The sequence below is a fragment of the Bidens hawaiensis genome, unplaced genomic scaffold (assembly GCF_021521415.1).
Source record: "Bidens hawaiensis isolate Kalapana, Puna unplaced genomic scaffold, B.hawaiensis_p1.1 tig00008086_1, whole genome shotgun sequence".
NCBI lineage: Eukaryota > Viridiplantae > Streptophyta > Magnoliopsida > Asterales > Asteraceae > Bidens > Bidens hawaiensis.
In genome coordinates, this window is record NW_027491572.1 from 612,103 (window position 1) to 635,852 (window position 23,750).

The 23,750-nt window shown below is 33.0% G+C and overlaps 2 protein-coding genes across 2 annotated transcripts; one reads left to right on the plus strand and one right to left on the minus strand.

The window, feature by feature from the left end:
- Positions 1 to 255: 255 nt before the first annotated feature.
- Positions 256 to 1,181, minus strand: LOC143636935 (E3 ubiquitin-protein ligase BOI-like). The gene has a single exon (XM_077104412.1). The coding sequence runs from the start codon at positions 1,119 to 1,121 to the stop codon at positions 312 to 314; it is 810 nt and encodes a 269-aa protein (XP_076960527.1). The 5' UTR covers positions 1,122 to 1,181; the 3' UTR covers positions 256 to 311.
- A 19,442-nt stretch (positions 1,182 to 20,623) lies between these two features.
- LOC143636937 (uncharacterized) lies at positions 20,624 to 23,579 on the plus strand. The gene is made up of 9 exons (XM_077104413.1): positions 20,624 to 20,653; positions 21,114 to 21,467; positions 22,307 to 22,340; positions 22,476 to 22,673; positions 22,746 to 22,835; positions 22,925 to 22,990; positions 23,075 to 23,166; positions 23,248 to 23,295; positions 23,387 to 23,579. The coding sequence occupies exons 2-9, from the start codon at positions 21,337 to 21,339 to the stop codon at positions 23,502 to 23,504; spliced, it is 777 nt and encodes a 258-aa protein (XP_076960528.1). The 5' UTR covers positions 20,624 to 20,653; positions 21,114 to 21,336; the 3' UTR covers positions 23,505 to 23,579.
- Positions 23,580 to 23,750: the final 171 nt, after the last annotated feature.

The window sequence follows — 23,750 nt, forward strand, 5'->3', positions numbered from 1 at the left end:
TTAAACTTGAGCTAAAAACTGTTCACATTTGGTAGGATTTTTTTGTCAAATTGATAAAGCAAGTCTGTTACATTTGCTTTAAAACATAGTCTTGTGACTTAACAATCATTTACCTTAAAATATAAGTTTTGAAATGTTGGTCATTACATCTTTACTAATTACACTAAAACTAATGTTCTAAACAAAGTATCCTAAACATCATAAACAATTTCGAAAGCACATTATAAACTTCATTTCGAATAAGATTTCATTTTTATGCATAATCACTCGAAAAACACTCGGACAAAACGCATTGTTTCAGACTGCTTATTTCAAGACATGAAAACATGTACACTTTCGGTTCTCATTGTCTGACAAACAGGACACATTTCGACCAACATGTCACAGTCTTTACACAAACACAAGTGCCTACACGGCAGTAACAAAACACAAACTTCCTTAACATTGCAAGCTTTGCAGTTTAACGCCTTCATAGAAACCGTTTGATTTGGAACGACGTTTGTATAAGAAGCAGCATCGTCTACCTCACTATCTCCATACCCTTCTTTCTGTTGCGCGAGCATTTGTGCAATAACTTGTTGAAGATTGTTCTTGAGCGTGTTCACTACTGACTCATTGTATTTTGCTCGGTAACGCCAAGATTGAGCTTCAACTGCTACTTGCTTTATTTTCAAACTTAATTCCATGTTTCGTCGGTTCATATTAACTATTTCAACGTCTTTCTCGTTTAACTTCTTCGTTACTTCTTTCTCCAGCGCGTTTAACAACAAAGCCGTATGCTTTTGATTCAATTCTCTTATACCCTTAACCAAATTCTCTTCCCGAACTTTAACATAATGATCAATGACTTCTCGTTGGCGGTCCATTTCAAGTTTGATACTATTGGTGAGCGAATGAGCGACCAGATACAAAGCTTTTAAGTTTTCATTAACAGTCGTGACAGACGAGTTGCGTTCATCTTCTTCATAAGATAGTTTTAAACCGGTAGATACATGATGTGGATTCATGTTGTTTCTTGTAACATCATCTTGACAAAAGTTGTTTAAGGATATGTGAAGCTTTTGTTGTGTGGTCACGGGTCCTGGCTCACGAGCCCTCTTAGCGGGCCGGTTAGAAGCCATTGCAGGATTGTTTCCCACAAAGTTTATGTTGTCAATTGTACAACCACCTGGAACTGCACCATATAAAATTGAGTTGATTTAATACAAATAGTAGAGCTGTAAACGAACCAAACGCTTGTCGGGAAGTTCATCGTTTAATATACGAACAAACATGAACAAGGAAATTTTGTTCGATTAAGTAAATGAACGTACACGAACATGAACAGAGGCGATGCTCGTTCAATTCCTTTCGTGAACGTTTGGTGATATATTCGTGGACGTCTGTTTATGTTTGTTCATTAAAGGTTTTTAATACTTTCATAACGACTTCTCTAATCTTATCATACATATTTAAGCAAATTTATTAACCATAAAACAAAGATATATTTGAGTATTATATACTTAATTTATACGTAAAATTAGCATATTATTATCAATTTTAAAATAAAACACCAACACAAACTTGGTAGCCAGACCGAAACGCCCATTTTCACATGGCAAAATCAAATAAAACATCGTTTGTGTTTATGAACTGATCACGAACAAATTCATTTCCTTAATGAACAAACATAAACAAAAAATTCGTTCATAATATTACCTCTTCATGAACCATTCTCTTATCCAATAAAAACTTAACAAACGAACAAGAACTTACATTTACCAAATAACTGAAGTTGAGGCAATGCAGTCACATCATATTGCGGCCGGTGCTCCTCTGGGTACCCCGAATGGCCATTTGTAGCACCACCAAACATGATACTATTTCGAAATCACACCACAATGTTAAACAAATCAATAATGATTAATAATTTCAGATAATAATAATAATAATAATAATTTTGCACCTTAGATGAATACAAACTTTCCGAAATATTAAGAAAACCTTGTTAATGAAGCATGAATTATAAAAGGGTAGATCGAAAATATTATTAGTAATAATAATAATAGTAGCACCTTTGGAATGAAAGAGGAATATAAGGAGTGGTTGATTAATATGTTGGTGTGAAAAAGAGAGAATTGCTTGTTGAAGAATTCTTTGATCCATTGTTGAGAGAGAGAGAGAGGCAGCTTTGTTTTCGTTTTCCCACCACTTAATGATTGTTTGTTTGCTTTCTTTCTTGTTAGCGACGTACGTGCATGCGTTGGACGGATGATTATTTTGACTTTCTTATTTCATCACTCTTTTTCCTTGCTTTTTTATTTTTATCGCACATCTCCAACTACCTTTCTCTCTTTCTTTTTTTAAGTTATTTTTTCCTTTATTTTCGGATTTTTTTTTTAAACCCACCCTTCTTCAATATAAAATAACCTTAAGGTTGCCTGCTGTGGGCTAGCTAGAGGGCGTCAAGGTCTATCACTTGGGCCGCCGAGACATTCCAAGTAAATATGGCGTCTAAGGGCAAGGTGTCAACGTGTTTACGTCATCTTCACCAAATGGTGGTGGGTGAGATCCACCCATAACAATCATTCAAATCTTTTTTTTATAATTAATTTCAGTTAACCCTTATCATGCTAGTTAAAAAGTTGGTTATCAAATTATATATACCATTTGACCATCTTATATTTACCTTCGTTTGCACATAGATTTTATTCAATACCGAGCCTTACAAGTTTCTTGCAACATCAATACCCCCGCCACAATGCACAAGTTGACATGTATTGATTGTTTACTAATATGACGTGTGTCCTAATGGTATCAAGTTGTGGGGAAATGGAAATATGTCCCTTTTCATGAGAAGGCCGGCTTCGAGAAAGCAAAAAAACTTTTCGGGCCGAAGGCAAAATTTTTTTGGACCTTAGGTAAAAGGAATATTTTGTTGGGTTTACATAGTTTAATTTTTATATGAGCTTATTTGGTTATAATTTGTGTTATGTAAAAAACTTTTGTATAGAAAAAGAATTAAACATGTCTCAAGTGAGGCTAGAACCCACAACTTCTTGATTGAGAGCAATATCCATTTGTCACTAGACTAAGCTAGTTTTTATATAATTGTGTTTAAACATTAAATATACATATTTTTTTTAATAAAAAATACATATAATTTTTTCAAACAAAAATTTTGGGCCTAACTGGGTGTAAGGCCTGTAGTCGTCGACCACCCTGCCACCCTCAAGGGTCGGCCCTGGGTTTAGGAGTAGAATTATGAAGTAACTATATGGTGGGTAGATGCCGTCTTTTGGTAGGTAAAATGTAAATATGTGAATTTAATAGTAGAATTAAAAAGTGTGTTGGGCGCATGCCCAGCCTTGAAGGTGTGCGAGCCGCACCTTCGACCAGGGCACTTTTTTTGGGGGGGAAGGGATTTTTATATATTGTTAAAAATAAAAATTATATTTCAGTTTTATATCGTTGTTTCTAGTACTTTGCCTTTTATTTGTGGCTGGTGAGTTCTTTGTTTTTGGGCTTGGCTTCGGACCTGTTTGCTTGTCTCTAGTGGGCCGGAGTGTCTTAGTGGGCTTAGCTTGGAAAAGAAGTTTTGTGGTGTCGGTGGATGAGTCCTTCCTTTTTAGCTTATAATCGCTGATGTCTGGAATATAACCAACAACACAAAAAAACCCTAATTTCTGTTCTTGGTCAGCTGCAGCTCCTGCAGAACATATATTCGAAGATTTCTGCTGAATCTTTCATATACTCTTTTGTCTATCAATCACATATTGTTCTGGTCTTTGTTTATTAAGTTTGTAATTTTGGATCTGGTTCAAATAATAAGATCTGTTTTTTAAGTTCTTGACATGGTATCAGAACTATGGCTCCAGCACCTCTCTTAATTCCGCTGTTGTGTTTATGCGATTCGGTTAAGGGATCTAATCTTCATCAAGGGTGTTAAAGAATCTTTGCTCGTTCTTGATTGTTCATCATAAATCTGCCCTAAAACAGATTTTGATTTACCAGCAATCTTCTGTCGGCACTATCAAATCTGCTAGAGGATTGGTGGCGTTCCAAAATCCCGGTGAGATCTTTTCATATCTTTTTGTTTCCTGTTGGCAATAGGCCTTGATGTTGCTGGGCTAGTGGGACCAGTTTATTTGCTATTTGGTTACTCTCTGTGCGTTTATGTGAGTGTGTGCATGATTATTTGATCTCTGATTTGTTATATGGGAGATTCTGGTAGTTCTAGTGTTACCGAGATTAGTAAATTAGATGCTAGTGATCCCCTGCATCTTCATGCAAGTGATTCTAGCACCTTAACTGTGGTACATATCAAGTTGAAAGGAACAGAGAATTACACTGTTTGAGCAAATGCTATGCTTCTTGCCCTACAAGTTAAAAATAAAATTGGTTTTATTGATGGATCTTGTAAAAGATCAACGGATAATCAGATTCTTGCTAAACAATGGGATCGGTGTAATTTTGTGGTTCTTTCATGGATTCTTAATTCTGTTTCCGATGAGTTATACTTAGGACAAGTTTTTTCTAAATTTGCTTTTGATGTGTGGGAAGAATTAAAGGAAACATATGATAAAGTTGACGGTTCAGCCGTGTTTAGTTTATATCAAAAAATCAACTCTGTTAATCAAAATGGTAGTACCATGTCAGATTATTATCATAGGCTTAATACTATGTGGAAACAATTTGATGCTATGATTCAATTGCCTTCTTGTAGTTGCAATGCTTCTAGAAAATTCAATGATTTTAATTACATTAAAGGAAACATATGATAAAGTTGACGGTTCAGCCGTGTTTAGTTTATATCAAAAAATCAACTCTGTTAATCAAAATGGTAGTACCATGTCAGATTATTATCACAGGCTTAATACTACGTGGAAACAATTTGATGCTATAGTTCAATTGCCTTCTTGTAGTTGCAATGCTTCTAGAAAATTCAATGATTTTAATTACCTTATAAAACTTATGCAATTTTTGATGGGCCTTGATGATATTTATCAGTCTGTTAGAACTTCCTTGCTAACTAAAGACCCCTTACCTACTATTAAAACTGCTTTCTCTATTGTGTCTAGGGAGGAGTCCCATAGAAATTCTAATGGGACTTCAAAAACTCAAACCCAAACTCAGAATATGGGTTTTCTTTCTAAAACTAATCAGTCTTTTGATTCCAAAAAGAAATTCAGCAGAGGATCCAACCCTAACCTTAAGTGCACTCATGTAGTAAGGTTGGACACACTGTTGAAAGATGTTTTGAAATTGTTGGAAACCCCCAGGGACTGAGAACTAGAGTGGGTCAATCATATAGTCCATCTAATAAACCTGTTGTGTCTAATAATACTGTTCAACATAAGAATGATCAGTCAGGTGGTAGTTCAAGTACTTCTCTTACTCCCGATCAAGTGTCCAAACTATTGAACTTGTTAAATCAAAAAACTGGAGAAGAATCTTCTGGTTCTCATGTAGGAGGTAAAATTTTTGGTTCCTTTTCTGCTAGTAGTTTCAGTGATAGAGTTTTCTGTTTTGCTAGTAACTTTCCATCTTTGAGTAACTCTGGATGGATTGTTGATTCAGGTGCCAACCAACACATGGTAAAATCGGATAAAAATGTGTTTGATCAAGTAGATGTGTCTGAATTTAATGTAACTGTTAAACATTCAAATGGTTCAAATGCAATAGCGTCTAAAATTGGCAGTATAAAATTGAGTGAAACTGTTATTTTAACTGATGTGCTTGTGGTCCCTAAGTATCATGTGAATTTATTATATGTTCATAAGCTTGCTAAGGATAGTAAAATTAAAGTTATCTTTGATGAAAATAATTGTTATCTTCAGAATTTACTCACAAGGAGAATCCTGGTGACTGGTAATCAAGTTGATGGACTTTATTTTTGTGGTGATGGTTCTAGTTCTTTTAAGGTGTGCTTAAGTAATTTAGATACTTTAAATATGTGGCATATTAGGCTAGAACATCCTTCTGATAATGTTTTAAATGTCTTACAAACTGATTTGAAGTTTAACTTTCAAAAATATGATTATCCTTGTGAAGTCTGTCACATGGCTAAACAGCACAGAGGACCTTTTCCTTTGAGCGATCACCAATCTAAACATATAGGTGATCTTATACATGCGGATGTATGGGGTCCTTATAAAGTTAAAAGTAGGGAAGGCTATAGATTTTTTCTAACTATTTTTGATGACTATACAAGAGCCGTATGGATTTTTTTAATGAAAAACAAAGACAAAGTTTTCTTTAATATCGAGACTTTTTTCAACCTGTTAAAAACTCAGTTTGATAAAACAGTTAAGATTATCAGAAGTGATAATGGATCTGAATTTGTCAATAGTCATATTCAGAATTTTTTTAGAGACAAGGGCATCATTCATCATACCTCTTGTACCTATACTCCACAACAAAATGGTGTTGTGGAGAGAAAACATAGACATTTGCTGAATGTTGCTAGATCACTTTTGTTTCAAGGGAATGTTCCCTTTTCTTTTTGGTCTGAATGTGTTTTAACTGCCGCGTATCTTATTAACAGGACACCATCCTCTGTGTTAGAAGGCAAGACCCCCTATGAGTATCTTTTTGGTTTCAAACCCTCGCTGTCGCATTTAAGGAACTTTGGTTGCTTATGTTTTAGTACTATTTTAAATGTTCCTAATAAGTTTGATAGTAGGTCAGAAAAATGTGTTTTCATAGGTTATTCTAATAAAAAAAGGGCTATAAATTGTGAAGTTTAAATAATAAAAAAGTTATTTTCTCAAGAGATGTAAAGTTTTATGAAAATCTTTTTCCTTTTAAAAATAGTGACTCAAAGAAAACTTTTGAAAATTATGAACCCGTATCTGTTAACAATTTAAATTTCTTTGATCTATATGATGAAGATGTCCCAAATGTTTCTTAAATGACCTAAATCCCGATGATGATGTGGGGGTGCACATTGATCACTCTAGTGAGGATCAGCAACCTAGTAGCAACTCAAGAACTTTAGATGAAACTGATGTTTCACAATCTAGTAGTTCTAGAGATAGCACTAGTGAGGTAGATTCACCTGGAGTTGAAAGTGAGAATGTTAGCTCTTCTGAGGGTATTCCTACTCAACCTCCTCTTAGAAAATCTTCTAGGAGTTCTGCGTTACCAAAAAAACTTAGTGATTTTGTTGTTGAAGGGAAAGTAAAGTACGGTTTTGAAAAAGTGGTCAATTACTCCAACTTATTTGTTGAGAATTTTTCTTTGTGTCTAGCCTCAACAAAACTCTTGAACCTAGAAATTACTATGAAGCTTCAACTGATTCTAATTGGGTTAATGCTATGAATGATGAAATGAATGCTCTTTATACTAATAATACTTGGGAACTTGTTGAGTTGCCTAGTGACAAAAAAGCTATAGGTTGTAGATGGGTTTATAAAATAAAATACAAGTCTAATGGTGAAATTGATCGATATAAGGTTCATTTAGTTGCTAAAGGTTACAATCAAAAAGAAGGGGTTGATTTTGATGAGTCCTTCTTGCCGGTTGTTAAAATGGTTACCATTAGGTGTGTTATAAGTTTGGCTGTTGAAAATAATTGGTCTTTGTTTCAATTAGATGTTAATAATGCTTTTCTGTATGGTGAGTTACATGAAGATGTCTATATGAAATTACCTGATGGTTACTTTTCAAAAAATGATACACGTGTGTGTAAGCTTGTCAAATCTCTATATGGCTTAAAACAAGCACCACGAATGTGGAATGCTAAACTTGTGTCTGCTTTGCTAAAAATGGGATTTACCCAGTCTATGTGTGACTATTCCTTGTTTATTAAATCTGAAAAATCTGCGATTGTTATCTTACTTGTTTATGTTGATGATATAGTGGTGACAGGAAATGATGTCACTGCTATTGATGAAGTTAAACGAATGTTGAAATCACTTTTATGATTAAAGATTTGGGTCCCCTTAAATATTTTTTAGGTATTGAAGTTGTTAAGTCAGAACAAGGGATTTGTTTATCTCAATGAAAATATTGTATGGAGTTGTTAGCTGAGTATGGCATGAGTGCAGGCAAACCAGTTAATACTCCTATAGAACAAAATTATGTTGTTACTAATATGTGTGAAAAAGATAAATCTTTTTTAACAAATATCACTGGGTATCAAAAATTGATTGGGAAATTAATATACCTTTCCCATACAAGACCTGATATTTGTTATGCTGTTCAGTTTTTAAATCAATATATGCATAAACCATTTAATGCTCATTTACAAATAGCTTTAAGATTGTTGAGATACTTAAAGAAAGCTCCTGGTTTGGGAGTTTTATTCAAAAAAGAGGGATCTTTTAATATTACTGGATACTCTGATTCAGATTGGGCTAAATGCCTAGATACTCGACGATCTGTAACAGGTTTTTGTATTTTCCTTGGCGGATCACTTGTGGCATGGAAAAGCAAGAAGCAGTTGACAGTCTCTCGGTCATCTGCTGAAGCTGAGTATAGAGCTATGTGTGCCTGCACTGAAGAAATAGTTTGGATCAAGAATCTGTTAAAGGAGTTAAAAGTCAATGTTGATCTTCCTGTATCCTTACACTGTGATAATAATGCAGCTATATCAATAGCTGCAAATCCGGTTTTTCACAATCGAACAAAACATTTTGAGGTTGACTTGTTTTTCCTACGTGAAAGAATATCATCAGGGGTGATTAAAACTGTACCTATAAGATCTGACAAGCAATTGGCGGACATGTTTACTAAAGGACTTTTGGTAAGTCAACATGCCGTTATGTTACGAAACTTGGGTTTGTTTAATATATTTGGATATAAAACTGAAGGGGGGGAGGGTGTTAAAAATAAAAATCATATTTCAGTTTTATATCGTTGTTTCTAATACTTTGCCTTTTATTTGTGGCTGGTGAGTTCTTTGTTTTTGGGCTTGGCTTCGGACCTGTTTGCTTGTCTCTAGTGGGCCGGAGTGTCTTAGTGGGCTTAGCTTGGAAAAGAAGTTTTGTGGTGTCGGTGGATGAGTCCTTCCTTTTAGCTTATAATCGCTGATGTCTGGAATATAACCAACAACACATAAAAACCCTAATTTCTGTTCTTGGTCAGCTGCAGCTCCTGCAGAACATATATTCGAAGATTTCTGCTGAATCTTTCATATACTCTTTTGTCTATCAATCACATATTGTTCTGGTCTTTGTTTATTAAGTTTGTAATTTTGGATCTGGTTCAAATAATAAGATCTGTTTTTTAAGTTCTTGACATGGTATCAGAACTATGGCTCCAGCACCTCTCTTAATTCCGCTATTGTGTTTATGCGATTCGATTAAGGGATCTAATCTTCATCAAGGGTGTTAAAGAATCTTTGCTCGTTCTTGATTGTTCATCATAAATCTGCCCTAAAACAGATTTTGATTTACCAGCAATCTTCTGTCGGCACTATCAAATCTGCTAGAGGATTGGTGGCGTTCCAAAATCCCGGTGAGATCTTTTCATATCTTTTTGTTTCCTGTTGGCAATAGGCCTTGATGTTGCTGGGCTAGTCGGACCAGTTTATTTGCTATTTGGTTACTCTCTGTGCGTTTATGTGAGTGTGTGCATGATTATTTGATCTCTGATTTGTTATATGGGAGATTCTGGTAGTTCTAGTGTTACCGAGATTAGTAAATTAGATGCTAGTGATCCCCTGCATCTTCATGCAAGTGATTCTAGCACCTTAACTGTGGTACATATCAAGTTGAAAGGAACAGAGAATTACACTGTTTGAGCAAATGCTATGCTTCTTGCCCTACAAGTTAAAAATAAAATTGGTTTTATTGATGGATCTTGTAAAAGATCAACGGATAATCAGATTCTTGCTAAACAATGGGATCGGTGTAATTTTGTGGTTCTTTCATGGATTCTTAATTCTGTTTCCGATGAGTTATACTTAGCCAAGCAGTCCACCACTGTCAATGCCACCAAACAAAACACCCGCCTCTGCCATATCAACTTAGTAACTCACCAGGGGTATGATTTTAAGTTTTAACTATTTCATATTTTATTTTATGGTTGTTCCGCTATTTGGTCGAACGATTGGATATTTGGATAATATAAACTGCGAAGAGCTGATTGAACAGTTTGTTGTCAAGAATGTTAGGAGAGTTTCACGAATTATCGGTTAGCGGTTAGCTATTAGTTTATTTACTTTTGTTACTATATTTTTGCTATTTTTGTTGTTATAACGTTAATGTTGTTTAAAAAAATTAGCTTATATATTTCGTTACTCATTAGAGCCTATGGGCATTTTTATTTCAGCTCGCCCGAATCATTAAAATTCCGTAGATGGCCCTGGTTAGGCGTTAAAGATACATATTGTTTACAAATTACTAATCAAACTAGAGGGGATTCGGCTCGTCAAGTCTACCAAACAGTTAGGTCGTTTTTTCTTTTCCTCAAAGTACTATTGTAGGCCGTTCATCCACTATATTTACTTTTAGAACACAAGGGACGAAAAGAACATACACGACATAGGTTGCTACTAAATGCTTCATTTGATTATTTTCTATCGATTAATTAAAGATAAGTTTTCTTGTTTTTCTATAAATAAAGGGTTTTACCATGACCCCAGGGGTGGCTCGTGGGACAGCGAAAACAAGTTAGGGCTTTAGGCTCACACTTAATTAAGGCCCCAAGTCCAGAAAAACATTATATATAGATATATTATAACAGTTAAAGTAAACTTAAAGTAATGTATTGGTGTGGTGCTAGGCTTGATAGTTAATAAAGTATAGGTTATGAGTTCAAAAGCTTGTAATAAGAATTTTTTTTCCTTAACAATTTTCATGAAAATGCCACAAACTCTTGTTTCGATTTAGGTCTCCACATTTGTTGAGTCGGCCCTGATGACCCCCTTATAAAATATAAATAAATATGCTTAGAAAATAAGTATCTATAACCAAAACCAAACGACAATATTTAGTTGATGATCGAATTGGTTCAACTAATTTAGCTTGCTTACTGGTAATCAAATCTTCAATTACACCTTGTGAAAAGAGAAATATAAAAATGATATTGGTTGTTTACAAGTAAGAAATATGGATAAGATGAATGACACTTGGGAAGCAAGGTAGGTTTGGCAGGCTTTTAATTCAATAAGTTGGGGCTTGACCACCCGATTAACCCCTAGCCTTGTGGTCACTCGTGGGTGTCACGTTTACGTCTACTCTTCCTGTTATCAACATTTACAGCTCCCCTTGTTGATCATAAACCTTAGACTTCGTATTTTCAATATTTTATTCCAAAAAATATCAATAAAAAGAAAAGGTAATGGTAGTTCGAAAAATATTTTTTTATAAACCTATATAGCGTGGGCTAACTAGAGGCCAGTTAAAACGCCATATAGGTATTAATAACATATTAACGGAGAGAGGAAAGAAGCGCCCCCCCCCCCCTCTTGTTTGGAATAGGGCGCGCAGACAGGGGTGTAAACGAGCTAATCTAGTCGAGCTCAGCTAGTGAGTTGTTTTTTAAGCTCGGGTTCAACTCATTTACTATTTATTAATTGTTTTAAATATATTAATTATTTATTGAGAAAAACGTTAAACAAGAGTACAAGACTAAGCTTGGCTCGGGCTCGTGTAGCATCTTAAACAAGCCAAAGCTTGATTGTGTAGTGTGAAATGGATATATAAAAGTTCAAAATAGGCATAATTTAAAAATATACAAGGCTCGAACTCAGGCTCGATAACTAACCGAGCTTTATATGCGAGCCCGAGCTCAAAAAAGTCCACTCATTTCAAGCTTTTATCAATCCAAGATCGAGTAGCTTGCGAGTAGCTCGACTCGTTTCCACCCGATAAACATTTTAAGGATTTTCTCATAACACATGTCAATCTTATTTATGAGTAGGTGGCTAAACATGTCAATGTTTTTAGTTGCATTGTTATATATAACAAGAATGACCGAAACACCCTTAACTTAATTCTTTTTGTTTGTACCTTAAACCTTTTTTTCTTATTTATGAGTAGGTGGCTAATCATGTCAACGTTTTTAGTTGCATCGTTATATATAACAAGAATGACCGAAACACCCTTAACTTAATTCTTTTTGTTTGTACCTTAAACCTTTTTTTCTTTGTATATTATCACCATGAACTTTATCAAATAGGTACTTTTGAAGACAACGACAAATTCCCAACTTAAATTATTGATCGTTAACGATATAATCTATTAAAATACTATAAATCTTATAAAAATACTATAAAATATGTTCAGTGAACGAGTCAAGACAAACAGCCTCATATGTATTACTTGTTGGGCTTAAATAGCCCAGCCCAAAATATAGTTTCAAATTCATCTAACAAATGAATGTTTTCAGTTTAGTTTCGATTTAGGTTTTAAAAAATTAAACCGAACAAACTCATAGACACCACTGAAATATACAGTTAACATTCTTTTAAAAAATAACTATATCGATAAGATGCTTCCAAATTACACGATGGCTAATTTTTTTTACGTTGGTTGGGTTAACTCTGTAAACAAAACTAATAAATTATAATATTTCTTAATAATTGGCATTAAACTTTTAATGCATGTTATCATATATTAAGTATTTTACGTCAAGACTGGCACAATGCACAAAACATATGAACCGATTACCTACTTGTTTGTCCTTGTTAGTTGCCACAACATAAACTTGATCGAGGTATTTAGCGATTAACTCATGTGGCCTGTGGCCATGTGTCGTGTTTCATTCATTTACTCCACTTTTAGGATTTTAGGTCCTTGTTTTTCATTTACGTTATAGCTTTACCCACACATATACCACAAACGTTGGTGTTATAAGATGTTTACTCATTATGGTAAGTAACTTTGCCCTCAATGTGTCGGACTACTTTAAGATTACCCTAGTATTAATCATTCGATTTGCGAAACAATAGTGTCATTTGCATAGCTAACTGATCTTCAATTACTACCATGGCGCTATTCACCGTGAAACTCGAAGGTATGTATACACTTTTTTTAGAATGAATATGGAAATTGTGATTGCAAACTAAGTAATAACGATTTGGATGAACACACAAACAAGTTATATCGTTATACGGGTTTCATGATGTTTCACGATCTTATGATGTGGCTATGATTCGCTTGTCACTAAATTATAAAACCGAAAAGCCTGCTTGTTACAAATTACATATGGCAAATTTTGCATCATGTGGCAAGGAATAAAAAGTTCATTTGTTACATTAAATATGTAAATTTCATAACTAGCATGTTAAATCTAATAGCAACTAAATCAAAGATTATTCAACAGATATAAAATATTTTAAGATATTGCCTTTTCTTGTTGAAATTTTGGAATGAAAAAAGAGAAGGAAATGGAAATACTTTGCGTGTTCATATTACTATAGGAATATTTTTCCTATAAATCTTAGGGGCATTCTAATATGAACGTACTTTATTTATATATATGTAACTAGCTTGAGACCCGTGTATTTCACAGGTAATTGATGAAAAAAATAATATTTAATTATTAAGTGAATACAAAAAAATAAATAAATAAATTATCACGCATGTTAAGAGACAACCGTTATAAAATAGTGTTTAAAACAATCTAGATATTTATTCCATTATTTTTGCATCCTTCAAATGAGTATTTAATAGTTATTAATTAACAAATAAATGGTAATGAAGGATTTTAAAGATTTAGTTGGTTTGAAATTGTGAGGATTATTGTGAGAGTGACAAGTGGCAAAACATTGTATCTATTTATTAGAGAGTATAGATTTTATGCATAAATCTTCATACAATCCCATAATTTGAGCAAATTTTATGCTTAATAATCTTTAGACACGAGGCAGGGATCTTTTATTTCTTTTGGATCTATTTAAATCTTAATATGCACACTACTATATGAGGTTGGATTTTTTTAAAAGATTACTATTTTTATAAGAACGTAGGAGGATATATTGTCAACACATGTATATGTGTGAGTTTTACGAGCTAGGGGTAATTTGTATGTACTATGTAAAGAGGGTTTAGGTTGACTAATCGTCTAATCTTTGAACTTGGGCCACGAGTAACTTGGGCTACAAGTAAGAAACAAAAACTTGTAAGTAGTTAGTCATATCTATCTAGAGCATCACAATTTAACACACTGGTCCTTGTTTCAAACTGTCAACTCAGCATGCTACATCAGATTTCAAACTAAGATACAAAAACTTTCATTTATCCTCTAATGGTTTTTGTTTCAAGCTGTTACCTCATAACCTTTTTTTCATTTATTTAATCTATATCAAGTCATATCTTCTCCAACTAAATATTTTATATTTTGTATATATGTTAGAAAATTAAATTATATAAACATATAAAACTAAAAAAACAAACAAACAAGTAGCTATAGACCATTCTTCCCAATAGTGATTTTTTGTTCACCAATAGAAATATGCATATACCCACTTATATTTTATTTAATATTAATTAATATTAATTTATTAAGAAAGAGAAACATTCAAGCCTTTTATTTTTATTTAATATTGATTTAAATTCAGCTAGACCCACTTTGAAAAGTTTGTTAGAATTCTTAAACACAAACTACTTATGTTTGAAAGTACCTGTAAGGCCCCGTTCTTGGTAACCCTACTTTGGTGTTGGATTTACTCATAAACACAGTTCTAAAATCAGAGTAAATTAAAAACTTCACGGAATGATTAAAAACTTCAAACATCACATTACAAAACATTCATTATTGTCTTAACATACAAATTGTCTTCTCATAAATAATTAATTAAAACAGTTATAACACTTCATCATGGATGCCAGTCTCTTCAGTCCATACCCTTTGTCCCTCCTTAAGCCAGCTGCCTCAACCTATTTGCCTGCGTGCATACTAAAAGTCAGCTACGCTGAGTGAGTTCTAGTTAATCAATTAACATACAACATATTCATACCCTTACTCATACGCGTCCGAAGATACGTATTCATACCTTAGTTTTCTATTACTCCTTTCATATATATCTTATATACATGCATACGTACTTACATACTTTCTTTCATAAAACCCTATGGTATATCATAAGCTATTCTACGTTAAACATCGCATATATTGTAAGGGTCTGGTCCCTATCATCACAGATATTATAAGGGTATGGTCCCTAACATCACAGATATTATAAGAGTCTGGTCCCTACTGCCTCTAATAACCATACATTTATCATACGTGCGTATTTTACCTGTCTCGTGTATAATATATATATATATATATATATATATATATATATATATATACATGCTTATTCATACTATCATTATATAGTAGTAACATCCAATACATAGTCATACACGTATCATACACTTATCAATTAAGTAAATGTGTTAACTATCACATAGGAGTATGCACACAGCCCCGAAAACATTTCAAAGAGAAATGGGGCTAGAACTCACATGGAGTCGATTTCTCTCGCCGTTAATGGTAATTCCCTTCTTTAGTTGAGCACGGTTAACTGTACAATACATTACGCGTGTCAATTATCTATTACCACTATTTCCTACATCTAAATTTATGAAACCCTCAACTAACGGGGGTCCGGGGGCGGCGCCCCTGGCTGGGGTTGAGCTGCCAGGTCAGCTCGGAAAAATTTTATTTTCATTAACAGTCCTTTAACAAAAATGCATCAGAAAATGAATTTTATAAACTTTCGCATGGAAGAATTTCGCTTCGCATGAAACTGTTTTACTTCGCATGGAACTGTTTTGCTTCGCATGACTGTGCGATGCGAAATTATCTTTTTCGCTTCGCATGGTCATGCGATGCGAAATAGCCTTTTTCGCTTCGCATGGCTTATGCGATGCGAAATTCTTCTTTTTCTTCGTTTTTACCATTTAATGGCCATTTTACTTCATGACTCTTCCTTAGGACCCGATTTTACCCTTTTTAGGGGTTTTTGGTTGTACCAACTTTGTATACTTGCGTTTTATAAGGCCCGAACATCACATTTTTACCATATAACATTCTTGTGGGGATATAACTTATCAAGATCATATTTTTCTTCCATCATATACCCCGATCAATCCTTCTATCGGTTTGCATGCCAAATCCGACCTAAAACTTAACCTTTAAAACCAAAACTCACATTTTGTTGGTCTCGGGTTCGGATCTGGACAATACGTAGATCTAGACATGATTCTTGTTGCTTGACGATGTTAAACACGAGATTCCACCCTTCTTTGGTTTGGATTTTAAATCTGAGTGCTAGAGAGAGTATGTGTGTGTTTCTTGAGTGTGTGTGTGTGGATGAGAAAAGAAAAGAAAAGAAGTGGTTGGGTTTATATAGAGGGGGGGTTTCATGGGTCCCACCACCCATTCCCAATTCCTACTCCAAATATTATCCATATACTTAACACACGACTAACTTAACGACACACAGTTAATAACAAACTTTCTATTATGTATTATTTGACAAAAGTTGGATGTTACAGTACCATTCCAATGGTGCTATTGGTTTGTTATCTTGGTTTGAAACTTTGAAATGGTGCCATGTATGTATTGGTTTGTTATCTTGGTTTGAAACTTTGAAATGGTGCCATGTAGGCATCATTGGAGGTGCCCTTAGTTGCAATTTGTATCATTGTGTAACGAGTGTAGGGTATAATAAAGTGAGTTATAATTTAATATTGTAATCAAGGTTTTGAGTTGTTTTTTTTGGTTATAGTAAAGTGCTTGAGAGTTATCCAATTAATGTGTTCTTATGTTACTGATTCGTGACCTCAGTTTACACACTATCTAATGCGTAAACAAAACTTACTACAAACTTGTACGCACATCCACACCTGGTAAATGAGCTAGATACGTATCCTCACCGTGTAAATTGAATAACACACAGTTTGTTGATATGTCATCACGTCTTTTAAAAACATTAATTTTAAAAGAAAAAAAATCCCGGCCGTATTATATACTAAATTTAAAGAGAATAAGGTTACAAGTTTCAAGTTAAATTTAAAAATTAATTTAAATAGTAATAAAATATATAAAAGCTACTTGAGTTAAAAAAAATGGGTGCAATTAGCTAGATTTTAAAAGAAGTCAACAATAGAGGGGATGCTCTTATTTTACGCCTTAATCCGTGAGTCACTTCCACCATTTATAAAATTATCATCGTGCTGGTATTAACCATTACTAATTTGGCAAATGACCCGACTGATAAATATATTTTTTGAAAGATAGATTATTTATTATCAACACATTGAGGTATTAATTAAATATATATAACATGAAAGTGCGAAAAGCATACCCGTGATTTTGTTTAGGAATTTTATTGTCTACGCGTTAGCAATCTTGTTTCACAAGTAAAGTTGTTTTTTTTTCTCCCAATCATAACAATAACACGGCAAAGTTTTTATAAAAACATGAGAAATTTACATGAAAAAATCATGTATGTTAGGAATATAAAAAGGGAGGCAAAAAGTAGTTTAAATAGGAAATTAAAGTTATGATTAGAAAAACTATAATTTATATGTAAAAGATGATAACATGTCATATCAAAATATCATAAACGTAAATGGTTAAACAAGTTAAGTCCAAACTTTACGTAAATTTATGCCCGTGTTTTGATAAAATGAAGAGGACCAAACTATCAAAATAATCAGCGTCAGTAGACATGATTATCAGTTAATATTGAACCGATCATAAATGAACTAGTTGGTTATGAGTTAACTAGATAAAACTGATGAAAATATGTGAAAGACCCTTGATTTGGCATTCTACCTCTTACGAGCGAACAATTAAACCGTGATTTTATAGAAAGGTTCCAACTTATATTAGAAGCCGTAAAATGATAAAAACGCATAATAACAACCACAATGGGAACTCTCGAAAACGCCTCCACGTTGATACTGTCTTGAATGATCCTCTACAGCCCAAAAACGCCCCTAAAAGCGTTCCCTTTCTCCCCTTCCTCCCGACTCACATAATCCTTTTTTAGTATTTCTCAATAACACGTATTTTTGCTCTATCTTCTACGTAAGCGCATCTCGTCCTCTCTTTTCGCGTGAACTTAAAACACTCGAGACACAAAGACTTATTTTCTATATTAGCCCTAACTATTTATTCTAACAATTTTATAAAAAAACAATACTTATTTTTAAAATTAGCCGTGAAACCCAAATGATAAGAAAATGATTAAATTTTTTAATAGAAAAAAAAAACGATCCATGAAAATGTAAACGTAATAAACTTTCCACAAATTGCCTAGAAGGGATTTTCAGGCTTCCTTTTTAATGCTACAAACTTTGGATTTTCTTTGTCAATATCATTTGGGCCAAATAAAAGATTTATCTTAAAAAGTATTGCATCTTGGCAAAATTGGGCATTTACATACTTTCTCTTTCTAAATTTTGAAATTATATATTTTTCCAAACCATGCTTAAAGAGCATTGTACATTTTGCATTAAAAACTTGTATTTTGAAGAAATATGTAATTCTCAAAGGTTAGAAAGGAGAAATATGTAAAAATCCCTAAATTTAATGGACAATACAATAAGTGTTAATTGATTTTAAAAGTACATTTCTTTCTTAAAACGGCAAACACACTCATCCAGTTATACTCTTAAAAATGCATACCAGTATACGCGCCTTGATATAATTAGGTTTAGGGCTAAGACTAGTAACGTACAAACACGGTATAAAAAAACATCGATACCAACAACGAGTAAAACATATGCCGCATATCGTGTCGATTTTTTTTACTTGCTATCGATTGATACTTATACAATTGAATAACCGAATGGTACCAATACAAAAGGTCAAAAACAAGAACAAAAAAAGGTACTCATGGTTTTTGGTTGATACAGGTTCAGTATATTAATAGTACAGTATAAATATGGTATTGACTACCGACATTCGGTAGAAGATGCTCATTCCTAATAAGGCTACAAGCACTTTCAGGCATCGGAACGTGTATTATGTTAAATTATTACATTGGGAACTTCTATTAATAGTTAAGAAAAAGAGGGGAAGGTTGATGTACATTTTAATCTTAACATGAGAATGTAGAAAATAATATCAATTTATAAAAAAATGAGAACGTAAGAAACAATACCAACTAGAATACCAATCTACATAAACAATGATTTATAATAACAAAGAAAAAAACCTAAAAATTAAAACAAAAGAATCAAAATCAAGAACAAAATAACAACAAATACCAGTAAATACTCATAACAGCAAAAGAAAAAAAATATAATAATAACAATAAAATATAAATCGGCAAATACTTATAGTGTCTCATAATCGAAAATTAGCAAATACGAACAAAAAATAACAGCAAACATCAATAAAAAATTAACCTAATAATAACAGCAAATTGGTTCTCACTGTTTTCATGTTAAGAATAAAATGTATTTGATCCTGTTTCAAGAAAAAAATATTCTAATTTTATATGAATCTAAAATAACATCTTAAATTTTTTTTAACTAATTAGGTTGGTAGTTATTATTCGTGACTTGCTAGCAACAACATTTTTCTTTCTATCCAAAATAGACTAATGTAGAAAATAAATCTATGATCTTTACTATTGGATTTATGGTTGTAAAAATTCTGACTAGACGTCGATTAATCACCGATTAAACGCTAGTATCCATCGGGTTTAACCCTAATTCACTAAACAAGCAGGCAGCAGCGCACTCCGGCAGCCCACAATCACCGCATCTTCGGACACCGCCTCTCCTCGCAGCCGGCACTCCGGCAGCCCGCGACCACCGCCTCTCATTGCAGCCATCACCTTCACATCTCCGATCTTCGGTCTCCCTCCGGTTGTCTCTTAAGCCTTAAGATACCCAAATCGAACTTTAATTTGGTTGTTAAATATGTGTTTCTAAACAGATCTTATCGTGTATACCTGGTATTAACAGGCTCGTGTTTGGGTTTGGATTTGGGATACAGGTACATGATCAGTTTTCGTGTCATGTACATATATACATATTTCGTGTTCTTGTTTTATACCTGATATGCCAGCCCTAGCCCACCTCCCCCTATCACCCAACTAACAGCTAACGATTACTATGACACTGGATTCAGTATATATGTAATTGTATTGTATCCCAGAAAATATGCTAGAGAAAAAAGAACTATTATTTACAATAAAAACCTCAACTAATAATTGTGAACTTTTAAAATCAAATAATGATTTTATTTAACATGTTATGAAAGCTAACTTTTTTCCAACACTATCACTTACTCATTGCAAATTATTGATATTCATTAAACTCAAATATACTTTTACAAAGGATATAAACAACATTAAAAGTTTTAAATTATTAAAAACTTGGTTAGTTAATTTATAAATCAACATGTCAAAACATCTTAAGATATTGTGCCTCCACCTGGCAAAAACTCAGATGACAAACACCCATCTATAAAAAGAATAAAATAATTGCATGGAAGAAAGCATATACTTTTATTGAGATTGTGACATAAGACCACACGCAAAACAGAGCTCTCTGTTCCCCAAAATCTTCTCATGTAAAATACCTTGAAAGCAGAAACCTTATACTCCAAGCACAACTTCATATTATTATTAGTAGTAGTATTTTCCAATTTTTATTTTTAATAAATCTTAAAGAGAGTAGTAGTACCTTACACTTTTTCTAATCTATATAAATACAAAAAATTATCTTAACCAAAGAATCAAAGCATCTCTTGTTCTTGCAAACCTCCTGTGAGTATCTCCACTTTCCTTTGCTTGCAATTAACAACTTCAAATCTTTCCATCCTCTTTCAATAGTCTTCTCATATTTAATGATTTAATCTATATCTTTTAGTGCAAATTCAAATCTAAAGTTTGGAATCTTTAGTTATGCTTCATGGTTTCATCCATTAATGAATGAAGCACAATATGCATGTGCAGGTGCTCTTTTTTGTCTTTCTTGTAACCCTTGCATTGCTTGCTATATATGATATATATATATATATATATATATAGATATATAGATATATCAGATGATCATCATCTTCTTTCATGAACACAATCTTTGCTAAAGTTTTAAACTTTCCCATAAATAATTCACAAAAAAATTCAAAAAAAAAATTTAATCTTTATTCTTTTTCTGGGATTAATCAATTTCAAGTTCATAGCTTTAGAACACATTTTTTGGTCACAAAGATGGATTTTTTGACAGGAGGGTCAAAGCACACGTGGCAGCCTATTATGGGGCCAGATACAACCACCTCAAGTTACTGGTTGAACTGGAGAGTGTTGTTATGTTCTGTATGGGTGTTGTTAGCAATGGGCATGGCTTCATATCTTGTAACAAAAAATGAAGGTGGCTCCAATCGAAAATCAAGAAACCGCGAAAACGAACATGTTGATTATGGTGGAGTGTTGTATGATGATGAAATTTGATGCCATGTTTGAAAGGAATACATCCAGCTTGGTTGATGAGTTACAGAATATTTGCTTTTATTGTACTGTTGGTTCTTATTATTCTAAATGCCATTGTTGATGGAGGTGGCATATTTTACTATTACACACAGTAAGTTTTTTACTTTTAATCCTCTTCTTCCATGGATAAGTTTTGATTTCAATCTTGATTTTAAAGAATCTTTTTAACAATATGTTAGATATTTAAAAGCATTACAATTGGCTTAAATTCACCTTTTTAAATCCTAAATTGTTATTATTAGTTTGTTATTTATTTAAATTTGATAGCATTTTGAAAGTTACATAGCAGAATGGCTTTATTCTGATTCTTGAATGTCACGCATTTTTTTTTTAATCTATGATTTGTAAATTTTAACATTATGATCACACAGAAATCAAGAAATGGTGTGTTTTTTTTGTTTTTGTTTTTTTTTTTTGGGTTCATTTGGTGTACTAAAATTTGTAAAATTACACAACTGGTTAATCATATAATTTATGCTTCTAAAAGATGTGCATTGTTGATGGAGGTGGCGTATTTTACTTTTATACACAGTAAGTTTTTATCATCTTCTTCTTCATGGATTCATATGAATTCAATCTTGATTTTGAAGAATCTTTTTAACAATATGTTAGATATTTAAAAGCATCACAATTGGCTTAAATTCACCTTTTAAATCCTAAATTGTTATCATTAGTTTGTTATTTATTTAAATTTGATAGCTTTTTGAAAGTTACATAGCAGAATGGCTTTATTCTGATTCTCAATGTCATGCATTTTTTTTTAAATCTATGCCTTTTAAATTTTCACATAAATATCACATAAATCAAGATATTTTTTTTTGGGTGCTTATGGGTACATTTGGTGTACTAAAACTTGCAAAACAATGCAACTGGTTAATCATATAATTTGTTATGCTTCTAAAAGATGTGTTTTTTGGATGGTTATTACAGGTGGACCTTTACCCTGATTACTATATATTTTGGGGTATGTTTCATCACCATTATCTGAATCATACACTCTTTTTCTTTATCTTTCTTTATTAAAGCTGCAATTTTTTTCACATTTTATGTTTAATTTCAGTTTCTTGATTTTATGTTGTTGGTGCCTTTCTTTGCACAGGTTGGATCCTTGTTGTCAATATATGGATGCTACAAGTACCACAACAAAGCTAGTGGTGGCAGAAGTGACAAGTTAGATGAAGAAAAAGTTGAAATTACCAATATGCCCAATGCGGGTAAATATGCGGGCCCTAATGATGATAAACACCCTCGTCAAGTCGCGGGCTTTTGGGGCTATGTTTTTCAGATCATGTTTCAGGTAGATTACCAAAAACAGTAATAATAAGGTTACCGAAAAAGGTAACATTCATGGCAATGTTTTGTTTTTCAGATGCAGGCAGGCGCGGTTGTGTTAACCGACTGTGTTTTCTGGTTTATCATAGTTCCTTTTCTTGCCATTAAAGATTATAATTTGAATTTTGTAAGTGCAGCATACCCTTTGTTTGATTCGAATAAATATTTGTTTTGTTTAAGTAATTTTATATTAATTTTGGGTGTTATATGATGCAGTTGATTATAAACATGCACTCTATCAATGCTGTGTTTTTAATTGGTGACACCGCCTTAAATAGCTTGGTAAGTTATTTTATTTTTGGTACTTTAACACAACATGAGAACTTTTATTTATGATTACGACCCTTATATATTTGAAATATGCAGCGGTTCCCATGGTTCCGAATTGCATACTTTGTATTATGGACATGTGTTTTCGTCGTCTTCCAATGGATCGTTCACGAGTGCATAGCACTTTGGTAAATTATCAGTCTTTCATATCTTTTAATTAATTATGATATAAATAATTACAATGAACCTTAACTAAAATCTCATAACAGGTGGCCTTATCCTTTTCTTGATCTCTCATATCCATTATCTCCATTATGGTATGTTTTCTTACAAGAACACACAGTGTAGGTGTTGTGTGTGTTTTCGTCGAAAAAATTGTTTCTAAACCTTTGACATATATGCTTGCAGGTACTTATCAGTGGGAATGTTGCAAGTACCATGTTACGGAATTTTTGTTTTAGTTATAAAACTGAAGCATTTTCTCTTGTCAAAAAGGTTCCCGGAGTCTAACCGATATGTTCTATAAATGGCAAAAATGGATTTACATAGATTTTTCTTGCTAAAAGAGGAAAGTATTCTTTATAAAGAAGATTGTTGACAAACATAGAGACCAACCGAACACCCGAGATTTTCTTGTGAGACTGATATATATGTTAGAATGTTAATAGCATTCCTAGAAAATTTGGAATATAAATCTGAATGTAATTATATATTTATATGTTGTATACAAGCTTATAGTGTTATAAAATGCATGCTTTCTTATTGTTTTTAT

Coding starts and splice junctions, on each gene's coding strand:
- LOC143636937 (XM_077104413.1), top strand. CDS start 21,337: ATGCCATGTTTGAAAGGAATACATCCAGCTTGGTTGATGAGTTACAGA. Junction 22,674..22,745: donor TTTTTCAGATCATGTTTCAG/GTAGATTACCAA, acceptor TTTGTTTTTCAG/ATGCAGGCAGGCGCGGTTGT. Junction 22,991..23,074: donor ACACCGCCTTAAATAGCTTG/GTAAGTTATTTT, acceptor TGAAATATGCAG/CGGTTCCCATGGTTCCGAAT.
- LOC143636935 (XM_077104412.1), bottom strand. CDS start 1,121: ATGGCTTCTAACCGGCCCGCTAAGAGGGCTCGTGAGCCAGGACCCGTG.